Source organism: Xiphophorus hellerii, chromosome 15 (genome assembly GCF_003331165.1).
Source record: "Xiphophorus hellerii strain 12219 chromosome 15, Xiphophorus_hellerii-4.1, whole genome shotgun sequence".
NCBI classification, from domain to species: Eukaryota; Metazoa; Chordata; class Actinopteri; order Cyprinodontiformes; family Poeciliidae; genus Xiphophorus; species Xiphophorus hellerii.
In genome coordinates this window covers 13,431,535-13,442,703 of record NC_045686.1, presented here as the reverse complement: position 1 = coordinate 13,442,703, position 11,169 = coordinate 13,431,535, and the positions used below count along the sequence as shown (strand labels likewise).

Genomic DNA, 11,169 nt, shown 5'->3' with positions numbered 1-11,169 from the left:
ATCAGATAATCATCACCCAGCTTTCCAATATTTGAAAACAATTTAACGATGTGTCACACTAAAAAAGTATCACCGTGGAAACTGTTTTGTCTGTGCCAGTTAATGTCACTTGTTCCACATATAATTCACTATTTCAAGTTTAATACAACTTTTTAGGGCAGTTAAAAATGTTTTTCTTTAGCTCCATATGCAAATGAATTAACGGCAACATTACTTGATCTTCAAGGCTTTTCCACACAAAGCTTTTTTTTGTGACAAGTTTAAACCAGTTTATGAAATCCTACCTTTCAGGCTGAATCTTGCTCTACACTCATCATGGATCACAAGTTAGTGGACAGGGTAGAGAATGAGGACATTGATTTTAATTACCTAAAGAAACAAGTCTGTTTCAAGAGTAGAATATTTGAGAATTTACAGCAAAAAGTCTTGATGCTCAGTGATTAATTGCTGCAGATGAATGTTAGTTTCTATTGTAATAAAACCCAAATTCTTCATCTAGAACAGGGTGGGCAAATCGAGGGCCGGTCTCCTGCAACTTTAAGATGTATCACTACTTCAACACACCTGAGTCAAATAATGAGGTCATTACCAGGACTCTGGAGAACTTGACCGCACTTGGGAGAAAATTCAACTATTGGATTCAAGTGTGTTGGATCAGGGAGACGTCTAAGATTTGCAGGACACCGGCCCTCGAGGACCAGGATTGCCCACCCCTGATCTAGAATGTAAAATAATGCCATAAGAAAGTGAAATTAATACTACCACATTATTACTTTTAAAGTTACCATAAACAGAAACAGTTGTCCAGAGTACAATGGAAAACTTTCACCTAAGACCACAAAGAAACCCTATGAAGAGCAGCTGGTTTACTGGAGAGTCAAGTTTGTGTAACTAAAGACATCACTAGATGAAGCCAAGTCAAATATCCTTTATTCTGTACAAGACAACTTTCAACTTGGTAAAAACTGATGACTCTAGAGATGATGATGATGGTGTCATTTCTCCATTAGAGCATTGAAGCAATTAGGAGTTGGCGTTGGGTCCCTTCTTCTTTCCGAAGGTGGGCACAACGTTCACAAAGCGCCTGTTGTACTGGATGCGGCGCTTGGCACGGCCGGTCTTCTTTTTCTTCTTCTCCTGCTTGTCAACCTGGAAAAAAGAACAAAAAATTCTCAGTTCCTTGAGACAGTTTTTGACAAACGACTGCACAGTCACTTCTGCAGCAAAGAGAAAAGAATACGGGATACTTTACCTTAGGAGTCTGTCCCCTTACTTTTCCAGCACGGGCAAGAGAACCGTGCACCTTACCTGGAAGAAACAACACACTCATGCTCCCACAAGACTCAACATTATACTGTGACTGCATTAACAACTACAAGAAATTACCCTGCAATTTTAAATTACCTAAATGTCACTGTATCAAACAACTACAGTTAAATTTAAACAAAAAGCCAAATATTACAGTATTACAACTCCATGTGGTTTTTAAAACTTGTTGCTGTGGTTCAATATTTGAAGTCATGCTTTCGTGAAGCAAGAAAATGTTTGGCAACAACAAACTGACCTCCGAGCAGCCTGCCAGCCACCTCCAGGGTGCAGTGCTCAGTCACGCCGCAGGTTGCCAGGGAGGCATCGTCCTCCAGTGGGCAGCCAGCGAGCAGCAGCACCTGGTCCTCAACCAGGAGTCCTTCCAGAGCCTGGACATGGGCCTGGAAAACAACCAGAGTCAACTCATCTTTAAAATACTGCTCATACACAATAAAAAAAGATTAAAGAGCTCAGTTCAAAACAAATCCTTCTGGAATCTTACAAATTTCAGCTGGTAATTGTATTGATTGTTTTTTTTAAATTTACCTTGATCTGGCCAACAGTCTCCTGTCCGGTCACCTCAAGGGTGTGAGTGTTCTGGCCATGCAAGAAGAGCTGCATCTTTACGCTGGGAGAGGGGAAGAAAGCCAAAAGGTTAAGTAATTATTGTATTACCAGCAAATGCCAGTGACTGGATTTGCAACTAACCTCCTGATTGTGCCATCCCCTCAAACTATTTTATATTTGCTATTGTGGGTTACGGTTTCTGTTTCAATGTTTCATCAAGTAAAATTTAATTCACTATGCATTACTTCCTGTGACCAAAATAAGGCATATTAAATGTTAGCTCTGCAAAAGCCTTTATCAGAAGAATAGTTTTGTTTTTAAGAATCAATTTAAAAAAAAAAAACCTGTACCTATAATCCAAAACTCAAGTTTATTTATGAGTAAATGCTGTACTAATCCCAGAAAATGTGTCCATATCAATACAGTTAAAAAATAATGAGTTAAATTCTAAAACAGTTTTGACTGCTTAATAGACTAAGAAAAAAAAATCTTCATTACAAAGGTTGTTTCAGGAAACAATTCAAATTCATGGTTATATACTAATGTTCTGTTTTGATGGTGAAAATATGCACTTTCCATAACACAATGCTAGAGGTTTCTGCTAAATAAAAAGAGACAGTCAATATTAATTATAAGTGAAATATAAACATCTAACACAGAATGTTGCTGACAATAGAAATTTATGCTGCTTAAAAATTGTAATAGTTTTAGAGATAAACACTCTGGGGCCACAATATGATTTTTTTTTTTGTAAATTGAGACACATAACATAACCCCGATTTTCAGATTTAAAGATTCTATAGCTTAATCATTAACAGCATAACATGATCTTGGTACTGTTTGTAAAGCCATTTAATTGCATTACACAAGAAACAGTTTGTTTTTTTATTATTTCACTTTCATACAAACAGCTGTTATAACAATTCTTAGTTACAATATATATTTTTTTAATGCTGCATAAAACTAAATCCAATCTTAAAACAACAGTTGAGTTAGTCTAACTAGTTTCAAGTTATCAACGTAGCTTTTTGGTGCAACTCAAAGCTAATCTGCGACACCAGAAAACCAGAAATTTGTTTCAGCTTTAGCACAGTGTTTGAAAATCAACATGTCGGCCTTTCGATCGGAAACTGCTAGTGTATTGGAGCTTTATCCCATAACGGAAACTAACATCAAATTGACCACATCATTAAACCTCCACATTCGGGTTTTTTATTTATAGAGAGCAAAATACACCCTCTGGGAAACACCAGGTAACTAAATAAGAGAGATGTATCTGCTAGCAAACTCTATGCTAGCTTAGCTTAGCCACATGGTGCATGCGTTTGAGAGAAGTCGGTCTAAAATATGTTAAATACAGATTCGAAAGAAAAGAAAAATAGTCACGACACACGATGGCTATTGATTATAATGCTAAATGTGCAAAGGAATACGTTACTGGACACTTCATAACAAGAAGTAATGTCAGAAAACGAAGGCGACTCACCTCGTTTGATGCTAGTCGTTCCACGCTAAGCATAAAAAGGACTGTCTGAGGGGCAGCACAGCGCATGTGCGGATTTACGTAAGGTTTAGCGGAAGTAACTGTTACGCCCAGGATACTCAGCGGTGGGAAAAGTCAAAGAATAACTTGAAACCAACACAGAAAAATTAACAGATACCGAATTTAATTATAAGTATCAAGTATTTTATTTACAAAATAATTGTATTATTAAAAAAAATACCGCAAGCTCTTAAGTCAAAATTAGTTATAAATTGTAAGCTTTTAGCAATAATTGAGCAATAATCCAATCTAAGTGATACGTTAGGAGTACAACTTTATATTCGGAAGTGAGCTGTTTTTTTATTTTAATTTGATGATTCATCACGTGACTTCAGGAATGAAATATTTTTCCGTCATTAAAATGATTACCGGCTTAATTTATGTTTACTCTAGCTAATAAGGAACTCAAACTTTACTTCCACAGAGAAACATGCTTGACTGGAGGATTGCGGGTGTGTGTGTGTGTGTGTGTGTTGTAAACAGTTCATGGTATTGTTACATCATGAGTACTAAACTGATTACTTCTTGCCATGAAGCAGTAAGCCTTGAGGATATCAATTTCTTTATTAGGAAATCAGGTCAAAAATAATAAAAAAAAGAAAACAGGGAGCTCTTCATGGAAACTACCATGACATTTTTACAAGTTTGGAAAGAAGAAACATGACTCAAGAAACATACAGAAATGCTTCTCTAGCAACCTTAAAGCCGGAACACAAAGAAAAACCAAACTAAGTCATTCAATCTAAAAAATGAAAAAGCTTTTGTCTTATACAGGACAAAAAATAAAAGTACATTTGCCTTCAACATTTATTTCACCAAAACAAAATTGCTTTGACAACATCTCTAGCAATTGCTGTTTTAAAACCAAATTCTTACATTCCTACCATTGTGAACCAAATTTGTTCTTACACAGGGATGTAACATGAAACTCAATTAGCACAGAGTAAACAGCAGTAGTGGAAGAAGAAGAAAAGAAAGGCTATCCTGCTCAGTGTGTGGCTGAATTAAAAATCTTCTTGACACCCAGGTAATTTGCTCTGCTCCAAAGTTTAAAGTCAGGGGGAAAAAAGCAACTCCATCTTCAAGTGCATCATGTAGGAGGAGGAGGGTAGTATTGGTTGTACTGGGCATACTGGTTGTACTGTCCCCAGGAATTTTGTCCCCAGCCGCCATACTGTTGCTGATAAAGAAACAGAAACCAATCAACTTCATTTTTGGGGGGTGGATAAGCCAACAAAGCATTCGACTCAAACCTACCTGGTACCAGTTGTAGTTGTATGCAGAGCTGTTCGCCTGCATGTCCGTCATCGCATTTGCTGCAACTGCAGAAGGATCGTCTAGTCTCTGCCTTTTGGCGTCAGGTTCTTGAGAGCTTGAGGAGAAAGTTGGAATGAGACAATTCTGGTTTGAAGACCATTTAGCTTTAGTGGTTAAACAATGCTTGGTGTTTGACAACACAGAGCGCTAATGTGCCGTTTCCTCGCCTACCTGTCATATCCGTTCTCAGCTGTTCTCTTTAAAGAGTCGCTTTCCTTCTGTAGTTTCTGTTGTTCCTCGTACGCAGACACCAGCCTAAGTATGGAATTAAAGGAACACTGGTGAGACGAAAAGTTTAACATGTCGGTAAGGGTCTACACGTAACTCCGCTTTACTTACGCGTTGATGTCACTGCCAAAGTCTTCTAAGAATTCAACTTTGCGCTGGGAGAAAATGATGCGGGAGTCCAGGGACAACGGGCTCCTCAGGGCCCGGTCAAAGCAAGCCAAGATCTCCGCCTGGTTCTGCATCACATCTCCACTGAATTCCAGCTCCAGCAGGTTTAGATATAGTCTCGAACTAGTCTGCAAAGGCAGACATACATACACATAATACACACAACTGATAGAGCAAGTGACGTCTGACGTCCTGAAAGAGGAAATGTTCAACCAAGAAAACAAGAACGTAATGTCCATATCCACTGCGTCGTCCAGTGTCGACAGATCCTCACCTGGTCTTTCTCAATGGCATCAAGAAGGACCTTCTTCGCTTTGCTCAGACTTCTCTGCACCTTCACCAGGTGTCTAGCCAGCTTCACGGCGTAGAACGACGACTCCATGTCATTATTTGCGGTCTCCATTCCCTCCTTCAACAGGGCCTCTGCTTCATCCAAGTTGCCGCGGCGACGCTCCAGACTGACCCTGCGGAGACGTACCATGGCCAAATTCGGGATCGTTTCCTCCAAGGCTTTCAGGATCCCGCGAGCCTCTTCCACGTTGCCTAGACAACAACAAGAGTGATGCTTTGACCCGAGTTCATTTACTCACATCCCATTACTCTAAATGCCGTTTCACTTTTGACCTTTTAATTGTAAATTTGAATTTCTAATAACATACATTATTTAAACTTGCATGACTTTGAACAACTTTGTTCTGGGGTTTCTGTAATTCAGGGGCCAAATTAGACAGGCTCCGACATAAAGTTGGAAATAAGGGATCAGCACTGGAGTAGTTTTAATCTTATTTCAAAGCGACAGAATTGTTTGAGTTAGACTTCGTTCAAGTGCTCATCTCTCTTGTGGTGTCCCTCAGGGATCAATTCTTGGACCTCTCCTTTTTGTCTGCCATGTGCTCCCTTTGGGTTCTACTTTTACAGCAAAGCTTCACATTTCATGGCTATGTGGATGACACTGAACACATGAATGATGCCAGTACTTCTTTGACATGCCTTCTTCTTCAGTGGAAAGTACGGCATGAATGGCGCCAAATCTTCTCAAACGTAATGAAGACAGTTTTAGAACGAATCAAGCCGGCCAATTTCAGGGTCAGGCCTTAATCCCGTTAAAAAGTCTGTGGACTGTGCAGAACTCTAGCCCAACCCCAAAAGACATTGATCAAAATATGAGTAGGAAGTGCACATGTATATATTTGAACCAATGTGAATCAGTTAAAATAATATTTTTGCTTGAAAAGAAATCAAAAATGAGTGGTCTAAACTCCTGATTAAAAGCAGAGAACTAATACTACATTCTGTAAAGTTAAATTGAAAGGCTTGCTGAATTTATTTTTTACTTGTTTTGTTGTTTTTTTTACCTTGCTGCTCCTCAAATGCTGCCCACAGAAGGTGGATGGCAGGTTTCTTGGGCAGGTGAATGGAGCACGCCTTCTTGTACACATGTCTCGCACCGTCAGTGCTGAAGCCTTCTAGATACTTAGCATACTTTAGAATGGAAAAAAAGGAAAGCAAGTTGGGAGAAAGGCAAGAGGACAGAGGAAAAAAAAAAGAAGAAGAAAGGCAAGAGAAACAGAACATTTTTAACCTGTAAATACAGTTCATACACTCAGTGAATTGCTTCATAGACAAGATCGTTTTTAGAAATTTTCTGTGTAAACCCATCAGCACCTTCATGGAACCAATTAGATAAGTTTCTGTAAGGTAGTGGGAGACGAAGAAGATGCAACGTAGTAGTTGGCAAATGCTGCAGTCATATCTTGTGTGGCAAGCTGGCCATCCCCTAATACAACAGATACAGTCACATATCAACGTTACACGCAAAGAGAGTGCAGGACGTTTCTTTTTTTTTTCTTGTTGTTTTTCTTTTCTTTTCTTTTTTTTAAACTGAGTCGATGATGTGATTATCAACGTTGATGGGGAAGTGCAGGGAGGCAGCAGCAACGAGTCGCGAGTTCAAGCCCAAAATACCTTGATCCAGAACTCCTCGTAGAGGGCGCACGCGATGAGGCATCGCTCAAAGAGGACCACCACGCGCTCCGGGGTCCCGTTCTCGATTTCAAAGTCCAGGTACTCCTTCCAGTTGTTTAGCTGCGTTCTCTCCAACGCTTTGACGTGGAAGTAGGGTCGCTTAATCTGACAAAGAGAGAAATTGTTTAGAAAATGCCGCTTTTACGAGCGAACACGGAGGGAGGAAAAGAAAAAACTTACCCCTTCTTCAAAGGACCAGCGCTTGCTGACTTCGTGCTCGTTGTGGTTGAACACTTCCTGTCGAACCTCGATCACTTTGTGGCGCATGTTTTCAATTTCTGTCACCCTCTACAGATAGAAAAGACACACACCAAGAACCAGATCAGCACTTTTATGGCTTCTCTCCAGCACAACATTGTCCACTTGTTGAATACTGCTAGTCCTGCAACCAAGGATTTACATCACCATGATGTTGCCAGAGACAAGAAGCCTGTAGAGGGGACAGGAAAGTTTGCACCCTGCACAGCTGGGTTCAAAGGAGCCCCGGTTGATCCTTTTAGTTTAAGGGCGAGTCCCTTACTGGATCTCCTGGCTTGGCTGGTGACATAGAAAAACTTCTTCAAACCTGAGCATTTTCTTTTTTTACCCTATGTTATCATGGACAACAGGAATGCTCCTGCTAAACCTGCAAGTGGAATGTTGTCAGTTTTGTCCCTTACCAGGAATGGCGGAGACGTTCTTACCTTGGCGGGATCGGCAAGGTCCTCGGTACCCGGTGGCAGCTCCTCCTGAGGAACGTTCGACTCTCCGTCTTCACCGACCATTCCAGACAGGCTGGACTTAGAGAGCTCGAGTCTGAGCTGAACAAACTCCTCTTCTGACAAAAAGTGTTTGGGGTGGTTGCCCTGCACATGATCTTTGAACCTGAGCAAACAAAACCAAAATGTCATTCTCAGAAGAGGCATGACTGAAGTAGCTAAAAAAAATAAAATAAAAATTAGCTGCTCGTTCTTCTGTGTACCTCTGAAAGTGCTGGGAGTACAACTGCGTCGGTATGCCTAAGACGCGATCGTAGATGGTGGTGATGTTAGCCAGCTTCTGCTGGTCCGTCTCCCAGCTTATGTAGGATTCCCAGAGGCGGTCAGATCGGAAATCTGTGCCTGCTGCGAGCACTGCGTGTTCGTAGGAGCTATTAAAACAGAAGGGGGGGGGAAAAAAAGGATGTTTATTGTCAAAGTCATGGGTTTTAAGTAGGTCACGTTTAGGCAAAGAATGCTCTACTCACGCTCGAATTCGTCCTTCCGTCTCTGGATCGTTGGGGTCCGAGTTCTCTTTGATGAAGGTGAGGTAGTGAAGCCAAAGGTCCACACTAAGAGGAATAGCCTGCAAGCCTCTTCTGTATACCTTGGTAGGAGAATATTTGAAAGTCGTTTGTCAGAAGCTGAAACTGTTTTATGATGCTCTGTAAAAGCTGAACGCTTTGGCGCGCTCACCAGATAAAGATTTAAGTCCAACCACAAAGTTCAAAGTTTGTCTGTTTTTATTGTGCGACTGTTTTCCCAACTCTGGTATTCGTGGCACTATCCAGCACGTTTCAGGTTTGTTCCCACTATTGGACACTTTAATATAAAGTAATCAGTTACCTCAAGAGCTCATTAATGTCACAGCCAGGAAAATTATTGCAACTGGGTGTTTCAGTTAAACATCTACAGCATGCATGGTATAATGGCATGTTGGGGTGGAGAGACACCACACTGCAAACTGTGATAATATTGCTTTCCCTGTGTAGCTTCCCCTCAAACTGTATAAAATCATTAAGGAAAAAAAGTGTTTTTTTCCCTCCTTATTATATAATGCTGTTTTCTCTCTTCTTTCTTATTAATGAACCATATTAACAAAAACACTCCACTATAACTACCTAAAGGACTGCACTGGACTCTGTTTATGATTTGTTTGTTTCTGTCTGTTGACCTCATTTCAGTGCCTTTGAAAAAAAAAAAAAGTCTCAGAGGAACTTGTACCTCTTCTGAAACCTGTAGGTTGCCGTGTTTTTTCTCCATGTCTGCATATTTCTTCCAGTAGCCATAGCAGTAGGGATAACGTAGGAAAAAGACATCAAACGATTTTCTTGCAGGGAGAAGAAGATTCTGCAAAAGACACACAATGAAAACAGATTACAATTCTGCTTCTAAATGAAAACCTCAGGCATATATACAAGCACGATAGAGGCGAGTTGCTGTATTTCAAGTATGTTTTCTTACTTCTTGCTCGACGTACTGCAGCACCGAAACCCAGGCGTTGAAGTCTTCCGGGCTGTCTTCACAGATCTTAAAAAGCTTTTCAAACTCTGAGGGTGGGGTTGGTTCTGTTGGAACAGGAATTTCCTGTGAACTTTCTCGGGCTGGTTCTTCCAACTCCATGCCATCCTCCATCTGTGTGGCTTCGGTATCATCTACACAAGATTTGTAGAATTTTTTTTTTTTAAATAATAAGAAGGAATACTCAGTTTCAAAGTGTACAGTCTTTTCATTTTCATTTCAGATCCTAGGCTTGCTGCCTTACTAAATACCTAAGGATGTCAAACTTAGATTTCTATTATTAGTTACCTTGACTTCCATCTGGCACAAAAGCCTCTGGCTGAGGCTCAGTGGCAAATTGCAGCGGTAGGTCTGGATCCTCTGTAGGTGGTGGCGGAGGGGGCGGCGGCGGCGGCGGAGGATGCTCTTCTTGGAAAAGAGACGCGTTGGCAAGCTGAAACTGCTCCACAGCCTTCTCCACGGATCCCAGCTCGGAGGAGTTCGTTTGTTGGCTTTGCTGCTGCTCTTGCACCAGATCGTCCTGAGAAGAATCGGAGCCCTCCGGCGCTACGCTGGCGGCCGGCTGTGGAGGAACTTGCTCCAAGGACCAGTCTGGTGCCTGAGCAGGAAGGTCAGGAAGAAATTCGTTCCCATTACTCTCCATGGCTGTGGACTCAGTGTCCAGCATTCCAGTAGAAGTGGCACCTTTAGAATCACAGACCTGTTGGGGGGGGAAAAGAAAAACATATTGGTTATTTTATGAGTAGTAAAAACATGTGAAGTACCTTTTATTTTACAAGCTAAACCAAGTTAAAAAAAAGACTATGTAATTACATAGTCTTAATTATTGATCAAGAAAAGTAGTTTGGAGCAGCCAACGCATATTTCCCAGAACTCGTTTGACGGCGTGTCGTTCAACCAGGTGAACAAAACCTAAATTGAATTCCAGCACCCACTCATTACATTCGAAGCAACATTAAGCTCAACATTTACATTAAGATTAAGGATTACTTTTAAATGACTGGGCGCCGAAAATAAACCCCATGCAGACAGTTGACAGAAGCGCCAGCTGGTGGTGCAACAAGATACTTCCTAGTCCTAAATTCAATTTCGATACAAGGTTCAAAGTGGCCTGCTAAAAGTAATAGATGTGATAGAAGATAATGATAGATAGGAGATGTGTTAGCTTCATAACATGCCCAATAAAACAAGTTTTTAAAAAAAGACACCAGTGTTACAACTGACAGGGTTTGCTGAAATGAGGCGATGTTTCATCCGGGTGATCGCTTGCTCAAAGTTCAGCGATAAATTAGGCCTCTAAGCCTGTCTACTTGACGCGAATGTTAAGCTAGCTAGCTAGCTAGCTAGCTATAGCTTAGATACATTTTTCCCCGATTGCGTTGTTTTCACAATTGCTTTTTTACATAATCAAATACCCTCTCTAATAACTGGTCTGAAATACTGAGATAACAAAGCAACGGAACTATAAATCTTCTCTTTTGATTTCGTCCCCGGTTGATACTACACACCAGATTGGCTAGCCGGTTACCGTCTCCCCCAGCGTGGCTAGCATTAGCACAATGTCTAATTGTAGTCATTAATTGCAAAGTAGAATGAATGTCGTGGTTGAAAATCTCACCTGCAGCTCCCAAGTCACTGAAGTCAAACCTCTCAAACGGTAATTACTCTCAAAAGTTACAACCGAACAACCGACAGGCGCGCGTCATCCACCATACCTATCAACTTGGGGGGAAGAACAGACCCAGAGTGCGCATG

The 11,169-nt window shown here is 40.9% G+C and overlaps 2 protein-coding genes across 3 annotated transcripts; both read right to left on the bottom strand.

Moving 5' to 3' along the window:
* Positions 1-912: 912 nt before the first annotated feature.
* Positions 913-3,465, bottom strand: faua (FAU ubiquitin like and ribosomal protein S30 fusion a). Its single transcript, XM_032585028.1, has 5 exons — positions 3,362-3,465; positions 1,855-1,936; positions 1,565-1,709; positions 1,253-1,308; positions 913-1,149 (listed from the first exon to the last, which is right to left on the bottom strand). The coding sequence occupies exons 2-5, from the start codon at positions 1,927-1,929 to the stop codon at positions 1,024-1,026; spliced, it is 402 nt and encodes a 133-aa protein (XP_032440919.1). The 5' UTR covers positions 1,930-1,936; positions 3,362-3,465; the 3' UTR covers positions 913-1,023.
* A 498-nt stretch (positions 3,466-3,963) lies between these two features.
* prpf39 (PRP39 pre-mRNA processing factor 39 homolog (yeast)) lies at positions 3,964-11,169 on the bottom strand. Of its 2 annotated transcripts, none has more exons than XM_032585025.1 (15): positions 11,033-11,169; positions 9,703-10,114; positions 9,358-9,548; positions 9,118-9,243; positions 8,382-8,500; positions 8,118-8,285; positions 7,840-8,020; positions 7,337-7,444; positions 7,097-7,261; positions 6,487-6,613; positions 5,406-5,674; positions 5,075-5,259; positions 4,907-4,990; positions 4,676-4,790; positions 3,964-4,598 (listed from the first exon to the last, which is right to left on the bottom strand). In XM_032585025.1, the coding sequence occupies exons 2-15, from the start codon at positions 10,079-10,081 to the stop codon at positions 4,509-4,511; spliced, it is 2,307 nt and encodes a 768-aa protein (XP_032440916.1). In that variant the 5' UTR covers positions 10,082-10,114; positions 11,033-11,169; the 3' UTR covers positions 3,964-4,508. The 2 variants fall into 2 exon arrangements, with proteins under 2 accessions (XP_032440916.1, XP_032440915.1); XM_032585024.1 differs by having other exon boundaries at positions 9,703-10,117; positions 11,033-11,166.